The 18,139-nt window shown below is 57.7% G+C and overlaps 2 protein-coding genes across 7 annotated transcripts; one reads left to right on the top strand and one right to left on the bottom strand.

Moving 5' to 3' along the window:
* Positions 1–530: 530 nt before the first annotated feature.
* On the bottom strand, positions 531–5,439 carry STOML1 (stomatin like 1). 3 transcript variants are annotated; one of them, XM_027657658.1, is made up of 8 exons: positions 5,190–5,439; positions 4,830–5,083; positions 4,483–4,589; positions 4,199–4,348; positions 3,564–3,767; positions 2,553–2,781; positions 1,776–1,979; positions 888–1,090 (listed from the first exon to the last, which is right to left on the bottom strand). In XM_027657658.1, the coding sequence occupies exons 2-8, from the start codon at positions 4,975–4,977 to the stop codon at positions 888–890; spliced, it is 1,245 nt and encodes a 414-aa protein (XP_027513459.1). In that variant the 5' UTR covers positions 4,978–5,083; positions 5,190–5,439. The 3 variants fall into 3 exon arrangements, with proteins under 3 accessions (XP_027513460.1, XP_027513459.1, XP_027513461.1); XM_027657659.1 differs by lacking the exon at positions 5,190–5,439 and having other exon boundaries at positions 531–1,090; positions 4,830–4,977; XM_027657660.1 differs by lacking the exon at positions 5,190–5,439 and having other exon boundaries at positions 1,776–1,976; positions 4,830–4,977.
* PML (promyelocytic leukemia) lies at positions 5,432–13,915 on the top strand. Of its 4 annotated transcripts, none has more exons than XM_027657651.1 (10): positions 5,432–5,488; positions 6,260–6,365; positions 7,095–7,662; positions 8,315–8,892; positions 9,424–9,476; positions 9,929–10,009; positions 10,099–10,297; positions 10,919–10,971; positions 12,815–12,971; positions 13,056–13,915. In XM_027657651.1, the coding sequence occupies exons 2-10, from the start codon at positions 6,314–6,316 to the stop codon at positions 13,625–13,627; spliced, it is 2,313 nt and encodes a 770-aa protein (XP_027513452.1). In that variant the 5' UTR covers positions 5,432–5,488; positions 6,260–6,313; the 3' UTR covers positions 13,628–13,915. The 4 variants fall into 4 exon arrangements, with proteins under 4 accessions (XP_027513452.1, XP_027513455.1, XP_027513453.1 ...); XM_027657654.1 differs by having other exon boundaries at positions 12,815–12,921; positions 13,056–13,215; XM_027657652.1 differs by having other exon boundaries at positions 5,452–5,488; positions 6,264–6,365.
* Positions 13,916–18,139: the final 4,224 nt, after the last annotated feature.

The following is an 18,139-nucleotide window of genomic DNA, read 5'->3' on the forward strand; positions in this document are numbered from 1 at the left end:
GGGTGCAGCCACATCTGCCTGCAGAATTCACACCAGGTTTATTGTCCATCGAGAGTGGATAGAAAGGAAGCTTACAAAATAAATAAATATCTCTATATGCCTATATCCAGTCCCTGCCCCCATGGACACACCTCACAGCACACACGCAAAAGGATCTTGAAGCACAAATTAGCGCAATCACTAATTACAAACCACTGTGTGGGGAAGGTAGGTCATCCCCCAAACTGCCACCTCTGCTACTTCCCCATAAGTGCCGTTATCCCATCAGTGGTGCCACACTGGATCCCAGTTCCAGCCTGCTGGTGGCATCCCAACCTGGTCCAGCCAGCCCTCGTGGCCCGTTTTGGCTGCCCACCCCATCCCATGGCTCCTGTCCTCAGCCACAGTGTCCTCAAGCTCTCCTCCACACAACTGCTCAGCTCACACCCCTTCCAGTGAGATCCCTGGCCATGCACCAGGTTGTGGGGACACCAGGACATCGGTCTGTGCCCTGGTGGCACATTGGCCCAGGAAATCAAGGCCAGGTTGGAGATGTCCCCTGCCCATGGCAGGGGGTGGAACTTTAAGGTCTTCCCACCCAAACCAGTCTGTGATTCTACGAAACTGGAAGCAAACTGGCGCATGGTGAGGTGCCAGCTGGTTCCCGTAATGTTGCAAGCAGGGGATGAAGAACAGAGGGAAAGCCAAGGACAAGGATGGGCAGTGGAGCTCAGCCTCAGTTTCCCTGCTCCGATGTTCACCCAACTCCCACAGCCTCCACAGGAAGGGCAGCAGGAGCTCCAGCATGGCAAGGCCCCCCACCACACAGCACAGTCCTCCCAAATGTCCCCACGCCTTGGCACACCGACAGAGACACAAGCACACGGACACGCGCCCACGCACACGCTCTATCTACGCTGCTTCATCGCCTTGATGAGCTCCTCCAGCTTCAGGGCCAGGTGCAGGTCACCCGTCACCTGCAGCCTCCCGCTCATGTAGGCACTCAGGGGGCGCAGGTCACCCAGAAAGAGGTCCTGAAGGTCCTTCTCCGACACTTGCAGAGTGACATCAGGAATGCCCTCGGGCACGCCGCGGCCAATCTGCCCGCTGCCTGTAGGACACGGTGGGTGGGAGAGGGAGAAACAGTGGGTTCAGGATCCAGCCTTGATCCAGCTGGTGTTTCCCCCCCCCACATTTAATGAGATTTGAGATGGGCCAGATGACAGATGGGCCTCCTCCTGGCAGGGAGACTTTGGAGACAGGAGTCCTTACACCTTATGGAGATGAATTTCTCTTGTGTTGCTCCACCAATACCCTTTACAGTGGTCCACCTCCAAGCCCCGTCCTGCTTTTGCCATGACCACCAGGAAAACCACAGGCAACCATGCAGGGATGCATTAGGGTGCTGGAAGGACATCCTCCAGCATGGCAGGGGCCCTCCATCACTACCCCCTTGTGCTGGTGTCCTACGAGAGTCAACAACTCCTGAGGTCTCCAGGCCAGCCATGAGACCTTGCTGTCAATTTTCCATCAATACTCTATTTCTGAAGGAAAATTCATGGGTTTAACCCAGAACAAATTATACTTTGGACTTCCAGGGAGTGTTGATTCAAGGTCATGGTCACCACACTGTGTCGCTTGCCTGATGGGCCCCGGGGTGGCTTTCGTGGAGGTACCAAAGGGGTTTGGTTTGGGACCTCTGACCACCGAGTTTGGTGGGGTTCACAGCATGCAAAGGGGGCACAAGAGCAAAACACCCTCACACCTCCAACACAACCACCCCAAAGAGTGCTGACCTGAGGAGAGGTCTATGAAGTAGGTGCTCCAGGTGCCACTGGACAGGGCGATGTTGACCTGGTAGGATGCTCCCACCTGGCTGACCAGGGCCTCAGAGAGGACAGACTCCACTGCTGAGAGCAGCTCGTCTGCACTGGGCTTCCTCTGGGCAGGGAGGGGAGTGGTGGGAGGCTCCACCTCGTTCACTGTCTCCACACTGTCTGCTGGGGACAACGGGACAGATTAGGGGACACCTTTGTGTGGTGAGCCAGACCCACCAGAGAAGGTCAACAGAGGAAAGAAACCCACTTATCCAGAAAGTCTCCAGCTAATCAAGAAGAGGGCAACTGGCCTTGCCAGTTCCTGCTCCACTGTCTGCCATGGGTTACTCTTCCCTGGGCGAGGAAAATTATCCCTGAAAAGTTAATGGGGCACAAATCGGTGCAGGGTTTCTGGAAGAAAATCCACGTGACTCTTGGGAAACTCAGGCTTGAGTTTGCCTGGTAGAAACACTGAGATATGAGTTGGTCTTGAGCCCAGGGCTCTGCAGATCTGCTTCTGCCCTTCCCAGTGCCTTCTCCAATGTCTTGTTGAAATGGTGCTGTGCCACGTGCTGTATGGAGCTGTGCCCAAGGCAGACCTCTCTCTCCTCCCTGCTACCAGCCTGTCTGTGCTGTGCTTATAGGAGCATGACATGTCCCAGACTTTGACTCCTCTGTCAGACAGCCAATGCACACAAAGGTCACCTGGCAGGAGGGACATCCCCCAGCAGAGGAGCAGTGACCAGGGTTGGTTACCTGCCTCCGGAGCGCCAGTCCCGCCGCCAACCAGAGCCAGGGTGCTGCTGAAGAAATGGGCAGCCAGCTGCTGAATGGTGCCATCCAGCCCCTCCAGCCCCGGCACTGGTGGCACAGTGGCTGCAGGCCCCACCAGGTTCTCCCGGGGTGGCTGCAGCACAGCCTCCATGCTCAGCTCCACCCGGTCCACCTCCAGGCCCCACGACTTGGTCATGTCGTTAATCTCCAACTGGGAAGAAAGGGAGAGGTGTTGACAGCCTAGGCAGAGCTGGTTATGGCCATGGAGACCACCTCCCCACCATGGCACCCCCAACCATCAGCATCCTATAGCTTGTGCTGCTGCTGCCCACCAGTGGGGTGTTACACCAGGCTCAATAGTCCTCCTTCTCCTCCAAGCTGTCAGCTCTCACATCCAAACCCTCCTCCCCCAGTTGCTCTCCCAGCTTGGAGGAGGCTGGGACAGGGGAGACAGCTCTGTCTTGTTCCTCTTTCCATGGTCCTTTTCCTTGCTCCCTCTTGGGCAACACATCCTGGCATGGTGCTCCACCAGGCAGTACCTCTGGCCTCCAAACCACCCCAGGCACCCCAGAGGTATTCCCCAGTCTCCTTTTACATCACCCCTTACAGACATTGAACCCACAAGATCTTGGCCTGGCCCAGGCTGACTGCAGGCAGGACTCACTGCCCCTCTGTCACTACCTTGTCCTTCTTCTCTCACCCAAAGCCTTTTCCAGTCTCCCTCCAGACATTTTCCTGACGGAGATAAGAAGGTCAAATCACACACAACATGTCAGCCTTTCTGTGCACCCAAAGTCCTTAGAGATCAGCCACAGAACTCTGGAGATCTGAAAACATCTGCTCCCTGCTAATCACCACATTTTCCCAGCTCCCTTCCTTGTCCAGGTCTGTGGCCAGATGGACTTCCAGCAGCTCCGTCTTTTCCTTACTGTCACTTCAGCACCACGATCCCAGGGGTTTGGGTGTCCTGGGGGGCTCTCAGGCAGTCCTCACCAGCAGCTGCTCCCCGATCCTCAGCTTCTCCACCTGGATCTCACGGAGGCTCTTCTTCATCAAGGTCTTGGTCATGGCGTTCTGTGCTGTCATCCGGGTGGCTGCAATGAGGTCCTTCACCATCATGACGGACAACACAGGGTCCCACACCCGGAACTGGACATCGGCACCCATGGAGATGATTGCCCCATCCTTGGAGGTCACCTGGGGCAGAAAGGAGTCAGGATCTCTTTCCCCTCTCCACCCCATGGCCCTTGTGTGTAGATCCTGGGAGCAAAGGCACTCCCAGATGTCTTTATTAAGAGGATTATTGGAAACAAAACCAATCCAAATAATTAATTTTCGGCTAGCTTGGATGGTGAGGACAGTTTCTGGTATGGGCTGCTATTTAAAGACATCTGGGAAGGGTAGGTTTTGGGATGTCTCCAGCCAGGAACACCCTCTGAACAAGGCGAGAGGAGCTTTTTGACCTCAGGCAGGTGAGGACTCTGACTACACAGCAGCAGCTACAATGTCCCTGGCCTTGCCAGGAGGAGCTGAAAGCTGGGTCACCAAGGGTCAGACCATCCCAAAATCCACCGGCTCTGGGAATTTGAGAGCTATTTCTCCATCCCACCCTGAGGGTCGGCAGTCACCTTGCAGGGGGGCACGTTGAAGGCCCTCGTCCTCAGATCCACCCGCTGCCAGTGGTCGATGAAGGGCAGCAACAGGACCACGCCAGGTCCCTGCGGTGCCTGGATGCGGCCCAGGCGGAAGATGATCATTCGCTCGTAGGTGGGCACAACCTGGAACGGGAAAGTTTAGACCAGGGCAGGAGCAAAACCCTGGATCCTGCAATGCCAGGACCAGGGGCAGCTTGTAACTGTCCCCTTATGGAGGTTGGTTGTCATGCCACTCCTCACCTGCTTTCCTCACTTACCTTCAAGGCAAACCACCCTGAGATGGGGAAGGTGACAACCATCAGCAAGAAAACCAAGGAGGTGATAATCCCATGGCAGATCCAGGACAGCCAACCCTGGGAAGTGTCTGCAAGGAGGGTGAAAGGGGGATTTACCTTCTCCAAACCCCCCTGCCCTGCCCATGAACCCTCACCCAAGCCTCTCCCCTCCATGCACCCTGCAGCCAGGGCAGCCAGCAGTGTGGGGGACACCCAGCCAGTGCCACACCCTACAGCACTGGGGGCAATAGGGAGGGAGGCAAAAACTCCCCTCTAGGTGTGGGAGTCACCTGAGGTATTCCCAGCCATCCCAGGGGCTTGGGGCTCACCTATGGCATTCCCAGCCGATCCCAGTGGGTCTTGCTTGTCTCTGAAGCAGAAAAAGCCCTTCTGGGCACCGTAGAACCCGATGCTGGACTGCTGGAAGCGGTCAAAGTCTCCCAAGGGAAGGGCTTGGTATCCCGACCGGCTGAACATGGTGCTGGTGCCTCACACAGGGCCTTGCTCCCGGTGCTCCAAGGTGCTCCTCTAATCCTGGCTCCCTGCTGCCATCGCGGCCACCTCCGTCCCTGTCACCGTCTCCCTGCCGTGAGAGATGCAGCTGACAAGCCCTGCTGTAGTCACATTACGGGAGGACATTTGCTGGAAGAAATCCAATCCTTCAGGGGCTTCCCTGGCCGGAGTCTCACCCCAGCTGAGGTGCTGGAGGCTTCACATCCTCCCGGAGACCCTCTGGGCTCCTTCCTCTGGGCAGGAGCCGAGCTGGGAGACAAAAGCTGCGGCCCCGCGGTCACTCCTCACTTCGCACCCCCTCGGAGCTGGGGGTGACCCCGGGGCGTCCTCGGCCGCCAGCCCCGTGGCCGCGGGGAGCGGAGGCCGCGCCGAGGATGCTGAGGGGAGGAAGGAGGGAGCCGCTATCGCTTCCTGGTCCGCTCGTCATGTGGCTGCTGACGGCACAGGGACGACACGGCTCATGGCTCACGGCTCGGTGAGTTGTTCCGGAGAGGCCCTGCCAGGGAAACGCTCCGCCGGCCACGGGGAAGACGGGGGTCTCCATCACACATCCACACCATGGGGGGCTCCGCAGGGTACCCCGACCCCACGGGAACAGGAAAGCGGGAAAGGTAGTTTTCCCAGGAATTGCTGCTCCGGCGTGGCCTTCCCGCCATGCCGAAGCCCCCCACTCTCCCTCTCGCCGGCTCAAAGGGTAGTGGAGATCCAAGAGCGGCGCTGCCGAGGATAGGGCATGACAATAGTGAGGGTTTAAAGCCCCCCCTCGGCTGAAGTGGGAGCCTGAAAATGCCCCAGAGAGAGTAGCAGCTCTTGCAGCCGAGACAACACCAGACAGCACAGCTCGGGGGTCCTACCTAACAGCTGGAGCAGAGCTTTGCCATCCGAACCCCTCTCGGAGCCAGCATCCCCCTGGTGCCAACATCCTCCCGGTACCAGCATCCCCACCCCGGTACCAGCATCCCCACCCCGGTACCAGCGTACCCCCGGTGCCGGCTTGCCCTCCCTCCCGGTGCCAATATTCTGCTCCAGTACCAACATCCCCCCCCCTTCCCTGCATTTCCGCCTCCCTCGGATTTTCCACCGGTACCCCCAGGCAGAGGGCAGGCAGAGGGTGGGAGCGGGGAACCCCCATCTCATTCCTTTCCCACCCGCCGGCTCCCTCGGTCCCTCCCGGCCCGGGCCGCCCCCCCCCCACCCCGTGCCTTCCCCGCCTTTTTCCCACCAGCTCCTCCTCCTTCCTTTCCAGCCAGGCTGAGGAAACGAAAGTGGACTGGGACGGCTGTCCCCTCTCGCCGCTCACATGCCCGACAATCCCGTCGCGCCCCGGCCGCCCGGCCCCGGCCCCCCAGCAGGTAACGAGGGGCTCCCCGCTTTCCTGGAGAGGGAGGCGGGATGGGGAGGAGGGCAAAGCCCGATCCAGAGTCTCCGAAAGGGACCTGCGGGCATTGCCTACTTGGAAGGGTGCGTGTGTGTATTAGTTTTGAGGGTACAAAACCGTTGCAGGGGGGAGGTGATAAGTGGGGTACTGGCTTTGTTGGCGGGGGGGTTTCTACCCTGCCGGCCTGGGGGAGGGCTGGGAGCACGAGGAGTGGGGAAGGGGACACCTTTGGGGATAGAGCTTATGACAACATCCCAGTGCTGCCTGGGAGGTTTCGCAGGAAACTTTGGGGACCGTTCCCAGGGTCCCCCCTTTTGCCTCCGTTGCTTTTCCCGCTTGCAGAGCAGGAAAAGGCGGTAGCAGCAAAACGAAAATCGTTTGTCCCCACCCCCAGTCTTGAAATCCGAAAGTCCTGAAAGGGAAGGCGGTTGGGGAGGGTGGAGGAGAGCCTCCAAGAGCCTCCCACACAGAGGGTAGGCGGGAGCACAACCCTTTGCATCCAGCAGAGAATCTCCCCGGGAGAGCACCTGGAGTGCTGCCACCCGCTCGCCCTCGGCAGGAGGGATGGAGAGGAGCCTCAAGCACACCCTGCGGCTCCCTCATCCCTCCCCTGCAGTGGTTGGGTGGAGTGGGATGCCCGCAGGTGGGACTGAGCCTCTCAAACTTCCATCTCATGAGGGTTTTTTCTCCACATCCCACCTAGATGGAGACGGTGCCACTGCTCCCATGGAGACAAGACCCCAGCCGGATACACCTGTGTGCTCCCCTCCATCCCACCCTCCGGCAGTGGAAGATGACTTCCAGTTCCTCCTTTGCGAGGGCTGCCGGCAGGAATCGCCCAACCTCAAGCTCCTCACCTGCCTCCACACCTTGTGCCTGGGTTGCCTGAGTGAGAACAAGCCGGTCGGGCAGTGCCCTGTGTGCTGCACGGCCATCCCGCAGGCCAACGGAATCCCGGACATGGACAACCTGCTCTTCACCAACCTGCAGGCCCGGCTGAGGGTCTACAAGCAGATCACCAGCCCTGGTGGTCCCAGTTGCAGCCGGTGCCGGGGTGAAGCGGCGCTGGTGTGGTGCTGTGAGTGCGAGGAGTTCTTCTGTGCCAAGTGCTTTGAGGACCACCAGTGGTGGCACAAGAAGAAGAGTCACAAAGTCAAGAAGGTGGAGGAGCTGCGTGCTGAGTCAGCCCATCAATTCCTGGAAGACACCAGGAAGTCTTGCAACCTTTTTTGCACCAGTTCCAGTCACCCCGACCAGAGCCGCGTCTGCAGGTGAGAGTGGTGCCTTGTTCCTGCATCCTATCCTGTTCCAAGGGCTTTGGGGCTGCTGCTCCAGGAGCAACCCTGCCAAAGGGGTTTCATCACCTGCCTTTGGAGAGGAAAAGCTGCAACCCTGGTGAGACCCCAGGCAGGAGCAAGTTGTGAGAGGGTTGGGGGGAATCACATGGAGCTGTGTTAGCGGAGGTTTAGGTTGGATATTAGGAAAAGAACCTGCCTCCAGAGGGTGGTGGAGCATTGGAACAGGCTCCCCAGGGCAGTGGTCACGGCCCCAAGGCTGCCACAGCTCAAGGGGCGCTTGGACAATGCTCTCAGGCACATGGTGGGATTGTTGAGATGTCCTGTACAGGGCCTGGAGTTGCACTTTGATGATCCTTGTGGGTCCCTTCCAGCTCAGGAGATGCCATTCCATGAGTGTGTGTGCTATGGGTTTGTCAGGAGCCCGGGAGGAGGGAGGGCAGCAAGGGAGGGTTGAAGGCCCAGGCTGACGGCCACCCCTGCAGCTGGTGCAGTGAGGCAAAGTCCCCGTGCCTCAGTTTCCCTGGCACTGTCCCTCGGGCAGGGGCAATGGTGCCCAGGGCAGCAGAGCTGCTTTTGCCGCCCCAATGGTGTGCCGGCTCTGAAGGGCGCTCCTGTCCCCTGCCAGCATCTACTGCCAGCAGTGTGAGAAGGCGCTGTGCTGCTCGTGCGCGCTGCTGGACAACCAGCACTCGCAGTTCAGCGACATCTGCAGCGAGACCCAGCGCAGGCAGGAGGAGCTGAGCTCCATGGAGCGGGAGCTGCGGCGTCGCCGGAGCGGCTTTGAGGCCACCTACGCGTCCCTGCAGGGCGAGGCCGCCCGGCTGGAGGAGGCGCAGCGGGAGATGCGGGAGCTGATCCGTCAGCGCGTGGAGCAGCTGGTGCGGCTGATCCGTCAGGAGGAAGAGGAGCTGTTGGGGCTGGTGGAGGCGCGGCAGGAGCAGGGCCGTCGGGAGCTGGCGCGGGAGCTGCGGCACGTGGAGGGGGTGCTGCGGCGGATGGAGGCGGGCGAGAGGCTGGTGGAGAAGATGAGCCTGTACGCCACGGAGCAGGAGGTGATGGACATGCAGCCCTTCATCAAGGGCTCGCTGCAGGAGCTCCAGCGGCTGAAGCTGCCAGAGGCCATGGACCGAGGGCAGCCCGGGGACTTATCCGAGTGCAGGGTCAGGCTGCAGGCGCTGGTGGAGCGCGTCACAGGGCACCCAGGTGAGGACTTGCCGTGGGGATCAGATAATCATGGAATGGTTTTGGTTGGAAAGGACCTTAAAGCCCATCTCATTCCACCCCCTGCCATAGGCAGGGACACCTTCCACTTGACCAGGTCGCTCCAAGCCCTGTCCAACCTGACCTTGAACAGTTCAAGAGATAGAACATCCACAACTTCTATTCTTCTTCCACTTCTTCTGCTCCCTGCAGCAGAAGGAGCCCGGATCCATTCCTGTGGGTCCTTATTTCTACTGGGGCCAAGATTTGCTCCTTTGCTTATATGGCCAGAGCCCCTTTCTGGTCTCCCTCCAGTCTAACAGGCTCTGGTGATGATGATTTTTGGCTTACCAGAGTCTCCTAAATCCTTGGGCCATCCCAGACCAAAGGACTGGGAAAGGGAAGAGAGACCAGAGCTGCCCTTTCCTTGTTGCAGCTGTCAGGCAGGTTTTTCCCAGCTTGGCTGCTGCCAGGGCCGGGTGGGAAGTCTGGAGGCTCCAATTCAGGATCTCAACCCTGCTCTCTCCATTGCAGATACTGAATCCCAACCTGTCCCTGTGGTCGAGGTGGCCTTGGAGAACAACCTGGTGAGATATCAGTGTTTCATCCCTGTGTGGTGCCGTGTGGGGAGGCCTCTTGCATCAGCCAAAACATACATTCTCCCTTCCTCTGATCTTTTGCAAGGGTCTACCTTCCCCTCCCCAGCCCATCAGTCCCATTTTTTCATCAACAACAAACCCCCAGGGATGTTTCTGCCTGGACAGAGACGAACCTACATTGTAGCCATCATTTTCCGTACCCAGGCATTTGCCTACCCCGGCCCACTTCTCCGAGCCTGCTGCTTCATCCCTCACTTTCCGCAGGGAAAACCATAACTGTAGCACAAACCTTGAGCCAAGCCACAGGGCCAGGCTGTCCCTCAGTTTCCCCCCTCCTGAGGATGTTTCTGCCCCTCACGCTGTCTGGGGACATCCCAGCCCTGCAGGGGGGTAAGTGTTCTCCAGGTCCACCCTAATGCTGCTCTGCGCTCTCTCCACAGCAAGAGGATCAAGTCCAGCCCAAAAACCAGAGCACTTTGCCCACCTCGCCCCCCAACCTCAAGGACGTGCATGTGGACAAGGTAAGAACCATCCCAGCCAGGCAGGAGCCCTTGGGGACCAGGAGTTGCCACCCCAGCACCTTCCACCGCCTGTGCTCTCCCCTGTCCAGGCTCGCCCTGTCCCCTCATGGCACAAGAGGATGTTTCACTGCACAGAAAGGGGCAGCCAGATCTCTCCCAAAATACTGAAGCTGGAGTGTGACAACATGCCGGGCCCCAGTGATCCCAATTCCAACCGGAGGGATTTCCCAAGGGAGCCCATCACCTCCATGCCCGGACGGAACTGCAGCAGCAGCACGGATGATGCAGGTGGGGGCCGTGAATGTTGCCCTCCTTGTTATCCCATATTTTTCTCTCCATTATGAGGGTCCATTCCCAGCCTCTCTGCACCGCCAGGCACTCAGAGCCTTGGCCAACCTCCCCTAGGTGACAGAAGCAGAGGGTGGGAGCTGCTTCCCAGGGAATAAATACAACAGCAGTGCTCGGGGCAGACATGGATGCTCCATCCAGCTCCATGTCCCACTTTCAAGGTAGCCAAAATCCAAGCTTAGGGAAGAACATATCAGCAGGGAAAGTGCAGAAAGGCTCCTCTGCCTCCTGCTCCAGGAGTAGTAAGTTTTCCTGGAGCAAAACCCACTATAATTCTTAGGAAAACAAATTTTCTTCCCCGAGCTGAGCCAGCCCCGCTGCATCCCGCAGCAAGGAATCCTGGGATCAGCTCTGCAAACCAGATAGAGGATGAAATGCACCTTCTGAAGAGGCTGGTGCAGGATCCATGGGGTGAAGCAGCAGTGGAGGGGTTGCCCTCACCTTGGGGTGCATCCAAGGGCTGAGTGGTTCATGGTCCTGCAGCAAAACTCAGGAGAGTTGATCTGCTGGCATCCAAAGTCACAGTCTTGGAGCTACAGCATCCTCCTGTTCCTTCCACAGAAATCACCAGCATCGTCATCTGCAGCTCGGATGACAGCGAGGAGGACACGGTGGTGAGTGTAGTGCCAGACCTCCCTCCTTGAGCTGCGCGGCCGGAGAAGAGGCGGCCGCACCCCGTCGTCTCTGGGTGCCTTTCCCTTTCCTCCAGCTGTGCTTGGAGCCAAGCCTTCTCCTTCCCAGCAGCACCCAGAGGCCTGCTTATGGTTTTCTCTTCCACTTCAGGTGCTCCCAGGTGGCAGGGCGTCTAGGCCATTCCAAATCTAGTTCTCCCAGGCCAAGACCTTTGCTCCTGGTTTTCTGGAGCAGCCATAAACCCCTCCTTGGTCTGCTCTGAGGTGGGATCCCCCGAGGCAAACCTTCCCAGTCGGTCCTTGTGGCTTCCTGAGAGGTGGTTCTCAGCTTAAAACCAATCAATTTTGATCTAAAAATCAAATTTGTGAGTTGAATGTAGCATCTGTGCTCGCAGAGTTCATCAGCCCTGTACCAACACGGGCTGAAACGCTCCCAGGAACCACCAGAGCAGGGATGGACCACCTGAGCACCTCCAAAGGGACATTGCACAACTCTGGTGCTGCAAACTGGTGTGTGGCAATCAAATGGCCTTGGCTGAGGTGGTGAGATGATCCAAAGGGGGGGATCCTTGTTGAGATACCGTGTCACCATCACAAGAAGGGGATCCCCTGGGAACCAGAGGCAAGTGCGGCTGATTTGGGATCGGGAATTGGGGTTGGTTTTCCAATACTAGCTTAATAAGGGGGGAACACCTTTTTTTTTTGTATAAACTAATGCAGAATCTCTTCTTGCTCTTTCAATAAAGCTGTTCTCAGATTAAACCCCAGCCACTGCTGACTTCCTTATTCATTTCCTCCTGTCCTGTTTTTCCTGGCTCCTCTGATTCCTTTCTAACAAAGGGAAAAAGAGAGTTATGGGGCTAAATCCTGTCCCCAGTCCCTGCTAGTGGCAAAAAATCCCATGGCTGGGGCTTTGGGGGATGCGAGCAGCTTGCTGGGAGAAATCCCTGAGTGAACCAGGTGTTGTGTAGTATGATGTGGATTTAAGGGTGTAGCAAAGAGAGGTGCCAGTGGTAAAAATCCCACATTCCCTGAGCTGAGGAGCCTGAAGTTGTCTGTCCAGCCGTGTTTCCACCACTCCTGGGCTGCAGGTGGAGTTGCAGAGAGCTGGTGTGGAGGGAGATGGATGTCCCATTGCTGCAGGATACCCAGGAAAGAGGTGCAGGATTGTCCTGGAGGGAAAGAGGGAAGGAAACCAAGGTTGGAGCCTCTTGAATGTGTTGCTGTCCTGCTCCTCCTGTAGGGAGATACTCACTGTGGATGTCCATCCCTGCTGATGCTGGGCAGGGGTTGGTGGTGTGGCTACTTTTGTTCATCCTTGGGAAGCATTGCTGTAGGCACTGGATCTGCTGAGCCTGGAGAGGCCCCAAACCTCCTTCTGACCTGATCCAGTCTTCCTGATCCAGTTTCCGCTAAACATCAACAAGATCTTTAAGTACCTCATGCAGTGAGGTTGCTCAGGCATGTTTATGTCCCTCCGTGATCTGCATCCATACGAGATGAACAGCAAGGGACAGCAATCTCTGGACCTGTGTGTTAGTGCCTGCATCCCAACCCTGCTCAGGACAAGCTGGATTCAGGGCTCTGCTCTTGGTCACTTGTTTCTGACCCTGGTTTTGGGCTCTCAACAGAGCTCCCCATGGCCAGCCCACTCCAGACACAGGACACACCCAGTGCTAGGACATCACACCTGTGGTTTTTGTGGCATTGCCACAAGCAGATCCCTGTCCATGGCCAGTGGTGTTCCCAAGGGTGCTCCTCACGCCTTCCCAGCCAGGTCCAAGCAGGCAGATTGTACTTGGATCCCTTTTCCAATCTCTTGCAGGCCTTCAGCGAGGCCAAGGACTGCAAGAAGCCCTCCAGCCCCACATGGTCCAGAAGTGGCACCTCACCCCACAACAGCACTGGCCCCACCAGCCCCTTGGATGACAGGTTGGAGCCGGGTGCTTTGGTGTTCTTCAGCCTGAAGGTTGATCTGAGAAGTGAGCATTGCCCTTCCCAGGGGCTGAGGGGCAGAGAGGGGTCTCCCCAAACACTTACTCCAGCCCGTCCTTTCCCCTCCGCAGCCCAGAACATCATGGAGATGGCAGTGGTGAACGGAGACCGTTTCTTCAGGACCCTGATCCAGACCCCTGAGTCAGTGCTGGCACTGCTTCCCGAGGGTGTCCCCTTGGAGGTGGGGGTGCAGTACCTCCTCTGGCACCTCTCACTGCTCCCCAGACCCATCCTCATCATCTGGAACTTCTGGGGACTGGAGCTGCCTGCTCTCCTTAAAGCCCTGGATGCCACAGGCAGGAAAGTGGACTTCTGCCATGTTGTGTGTGGTTACATGGATATGTTGTCCTTGGTCAAGGACAGGGTGCCCCAGGCCCCTTCCTACAGGCTGAATAACTTGCTGAGAAGGTACCTGCAGCAGCGACTCGGAGAAGGCGCCCTGGCCAAGGCCAAAGCCTTGCAGAATCTTTGGGGAGCCCTGGCACTCCCTGTGAGCCTGGACATGGAGATGATGCTCACCCACCGCAACGCGCAGAGCTACACCCTCCTCTGGCCCTTCGTGCAGGAGAAGCTGCTCACCAAGAGGGCGGCCAAGGTGCTGGCACAGCGCAACCTCGTCCTCCGGGATCTGGAAGAGGAGTGAACGCAACCACGGGGTGAGCTGAGCTGGCCAGGTCTCAGGTTAACTGCACCACAGATGCAGGGATGCAAGGATGCTCACCAGGGACGCAAGGATGCTCACCAGGGAGGCAGGGATGCTCACCAGGGGTGCAAGGTTGCTCACAAGGAATGCAGGGAAGCTCTCAGTAGCATTAAAAAGGACTCCCAAACCTTCTCTGCTCCCAGCATTGGGCTCTTCCCCCCTGGGCCCGCTCTAGGGGAAAGAAATAACCTAATGGAATTAGCATCCTTATAAAATAAATGGCACAACACAGGCCGGTGCAATTTAATGGGGCATCTTTCTTCCTCCTTTTTCCAGCCAGGCAGGAGGGGAGGTGCTTGGCGGTCTCTTCACCCTGTCTTGCTCCACGCCTCTCGGGACCTCCGCCCCCCAAGGCTGGATGTGGCCCTGGTGACAGTCGGAGGCGGCCACATCGGGTGTTCCCGAGCAGGGCTGTGTGTGACGCGGCAGTGAGGGGCACATGCCACCAGGTGTCCTCTTTGTACAGCCGCACACGGGCTGGAGCACCGGGGCTGGAGCCGTCCTTGGGGCACTCACACTCACTGGTGCTCACACTCACGCGTAAACTCAGTCGTGCACACTCACTTGTGCACACTCACACTCCCTGTTGCACACTCACACATGCACTCACACCCACTTGTGCTCGCTCACACCCACACGTCTCACACCACCCGCCTCCCCAGGGCCCACCAGCCTTCCCTCCTGTGCCTGGGGGGCACCGTGGCCATCACCGAGGTGTCTGGGCTGCTGTGCTGGGCACAGAGGGAGAGGGGTGGGAGGGGTGGGCAGGTGCTCTGGGGGGCTTGAACTGGGTGAAGGTGGGCAGGGAGGGTGAGGGTGAGCAGGGAAGGGTGAAGATGGGCAGGGAAGGTGAAGGTGGACAGGGAAGGTGAAGGTGGACAGGGAAGGTGAAGGTGGACAGGGAAAAGCTGAAGGTGGACAGGGAAGGTGAAGGTGGGCAGGGAAGGGTGAAGATGAACAGGAAAATGTAAAGATGGACAGGGCAGGGTAAAAGTGGGCAGGGAAGGTGAGGGTGGGCAGAGAAGGGTGAGGGTCTCCCCTCCAAGAGGGTGGAAGAGGAGCTGCCAGGCTTGGAAAACGGGAGATACAGGGAGGAAAAGTGCCTCCCATCTTCTGGAAGCCCTCTGGGAACAAACCGTGTCCTGGACACAGCGATGAGTTATTCCTGTTACAGCAGTGATCCCAAAGGAGCCGTCACGTTGACACACAAGGCTTGTCACCAAATTCACCACGAGGATCCTCTGGTGGCTGCTCGAGGGTCCTGCGGGGGATCAGCCTCGCGAGGCAGAGGGCAGAGCCCATCTGTCTGCTGTCACCGGCCTCATCAAAGCCTGGTAAAACAATGACGGAGCCAATGGGCTGTGGGAGCAGGATTAGCTGTTTCTCTTGCCTTGAGCTGCAGTAAAGCTCATTCATCTGGCCAAAAAACGGTCTCTCACTGTAAGGGGAACAGAGCAGCACCCAACAGCACTCAAAACCTGGAGAAAAGGGCTTTGAGGGTTCCCCAGAAGCCCCCTCCAACAGGAAGCTTTGACACTGGTGCAGACTTCCCTTCCACCCAGAGCCATCCTGTGAAAATCCCCCTTCCAGGAAGACTCAGAGCCTCCCTGGGTTTTCTTAGCCCAATAAATAACTTCACTGAATTAAGCAAACCTCCTGAAATGATATATATTATCCTGCTTGCTTGATTGGCTGTTATTAATAATGCATCGCTCAATCTAAACCATTCATAAAACGACTCCCTGCCAGCCCCAAGCAAAGTGCTCCGGGACTTAGGAGGGGGAAAAAAAAAAGGCAAGAAAGAGAAGCATAAATCCTTTCTGGTTATGAAAACGGATTTCTTCCCCCAACAATCATGCAAAACTAATTAGAGCCAGAGGGCTGGTTCCTCTGCGTTGATTGTGCCCTGCGGGATCGCTCAGGTCTGCTGGCCAGGGTGGGGGAAGTCTAGTGCAGAGGAGGATTTGCCTCTGTGAGCCTGGGAAAGGTCACCTGGATTCCATTCCTAATAAAAACATAACTCTACTATCCCCTGAACAGGTTTGCTTCCCATGGAACATTAAGAGAGAGGACGGGGTGGTTGGGACTCCTGAATATTTGGAGAAGTGGTGAGGCCAAGGTGAGGAAAGACTTTCCTGGGTGGAAGAAGAAGCCACATTGTCTCTGGCCAGGCAGGTCCTGCAACCAGGATGCTCCCAGAGTGGTGGTTCATGTGTTCACCTGGTCCTGGGGGAGCTGAAGAAGCCAGGGGAGCCCAAACTGGTGGCTTGACCTTCTCCTTCTGAAGTAGGCAATGTCCCTGACCGGTGGGAGTTGTGTCTCTGGAGCTGTGATGCTCAACACCAGTCCCTACTTGCCACATGTTTAGGAGCACAATGAAACTTGGGGTGCCTGGGGCTGAGGCAAGTGAGGTGTGAGAAGGAGAAGTGGGCAGGTCCAGAGCCTGCTCTTCCATCTCTCCATCCATCCACCCACCCACTCACCCATCTATCCATCCATCCATCCATCCATCCATCCATCCATCCACACATCCATCTACTCATTTTCCCTCCCTCCCTCCCTGCTTGGAGCTCCCATCTGAGTGCACTGTGGACCCACCAGAGCACTGTTGTTCCTCCCTGTTCTCAGCCCACAGGAAACTGAGGCACAAATGATGACATGAACCCCTTGTGTCAGCTGGGGAGGAGTGAGTGGGGGTCTGGATGGATGGGGTATCCCATGTCATGCTGCTTCATGCTCCGATGCCCTCCTAAGCATCTAGGTGAGGGTCTGGCCCTCAGGAGCATGAGGAGGGATGTGTATCCATCTTGTCACACGTGCCTCATCCCTGACCCATTTCTAGTACAACATGAAATGTTCCTGAAACGCTGCCACTGTATCTAGGACACTTGGGTTCCTTCCTCTTGCATGATGGATGAAGGCATCATCCATCCCTTCGGAAGAGCTCAATGGAACGCTGTGGATAGCAGTCAAACCAGAAAACGAGTGTCCTCTCCCTGCTGGTCACAGTCTTGTGGCATTTTAACCCCCTTTCCATGCTCCTCATAGCAAGTTTTCCATACCTGTGTCTCCCACCTGAGCCCTGCAGCCATGGGGCAACACCAGTATGGGCTAATCCATGGTCCTGTGAGCCCACAGCAGCACGGGGAGCTTGGGATGTGGAATAACCTGGGTGAGGAGCAGGGTGGGTCAGTTTGGCGATGCTGAGCCCACAAGTGCTGCCCACTAACTACAGAACTCCCTGCCATGGGGCTCAGGAGAGAGTGACAGCCCACGGGTGTTTGGAGAGTGAGCAAAATGAGGCGAAAATGCCTAAAAACCACAACTCCAAATGCCTGATGCTGTAATTCCCTGAGCATGGGTGCTTGGGAGTGTCACGGTGAGGGTGAGGACATGCTGGGTGACCAGCCAGCCACAGGGGTGGGATGGGAATGAGTCATGGCTCAGCTCCGAAGATGCTGAGAGCACCATGGCCGTTCAAACCCTTCTCCAGCGGGAAGGGAGACATGGAAGTGCTGCCCTGTGGATGTATCCACTGGATTTGAAGCAGTGCCTCCCTTCTGTGTGGCCCCTCAGCAGATGACTGTACCAAGGTGGCCTTGCCCATCTGCTCGGGACAGTTCCCTTGGACCATTCCCAGGGCTTTCCTTGTGGAGTGTTGGTTGGGTTGGGCCAAATCTGTGCTGGGCAGCAGGTGTCAGACTGGAGGGCTTTGAACATGGCTCCTGGGAGGATGGGAGCCATCATCGAGGATCAAATCTGACATCTTGCTGTCAAGCAGCTTGTGCTCTGTCCCTCCAGCCATCACCCCCTCTCCGCTCCCTCCTCCCTCTCCTCGTCCTTGGAAGAACACGCCCATCCCGTGGCCTCGGGGCTGGGATGCGGAGCAGAGCTCCCGCCGAGGGAGAGGTGGCCGGGCTTTTACTACGCCTGCGAGCAAGCAGGAAGGCGGTGGGGCCCCCCCCCTCAGATCCCCGGGGATCCCCACACCTGAAGCTCCCCGGGATGTGCCAAGTCCCCGTGGGGAATGGGGAAGGGGGAAGTAGCCGCAGCTCTAGGCGGGGCCGCTGTCTGTCGCGACAGAGCCGGGCCGGGGACACCGGGAGGAGTGGACTGACCCATCCGAATCCATGACGAGTCCGCCTCGGCACCCCCCGGCAGAGCTCCGGGAGGGGAGAGGATGGAGGGATGCGGGGGGGGGAGGGAGGGATGGCGGGAGACAGGAATCGATCACTCTCCCGAAATCAATGGTTTCTCGATGAGAGGGGCAGGACCGGGGGTGGAGGGGGAGAACAGCCCCACACTTCGAGGCGAAACCACGAGGGGAATAGGGGACTCCCTGCGTCTTTCCAAGGGGCTGAAACCTTCGGGAGGAAGCTGCGAGAGAACAGTCCCGTCTTGGGGACCCCCGGCAACCCCCGTGTATTTCTCTCCCCTCCCATCTCCTAACCC

This window comes from Corapipo altera, unplaced genomic scaffold (genome assembly GCF_003945725.1).
Source record: "Corapipo altera isolate COAL_440 unplaced genomic scaffold, ASM394572v1 308, whole genome shotgun sequence".
In the NCBI taxonomy this organism is placed as follows: Eukaryota; Metazoa; Chordata; class Aves; order Passeriformes; family Pipridae; genus Corapipo; species Corapipo altera.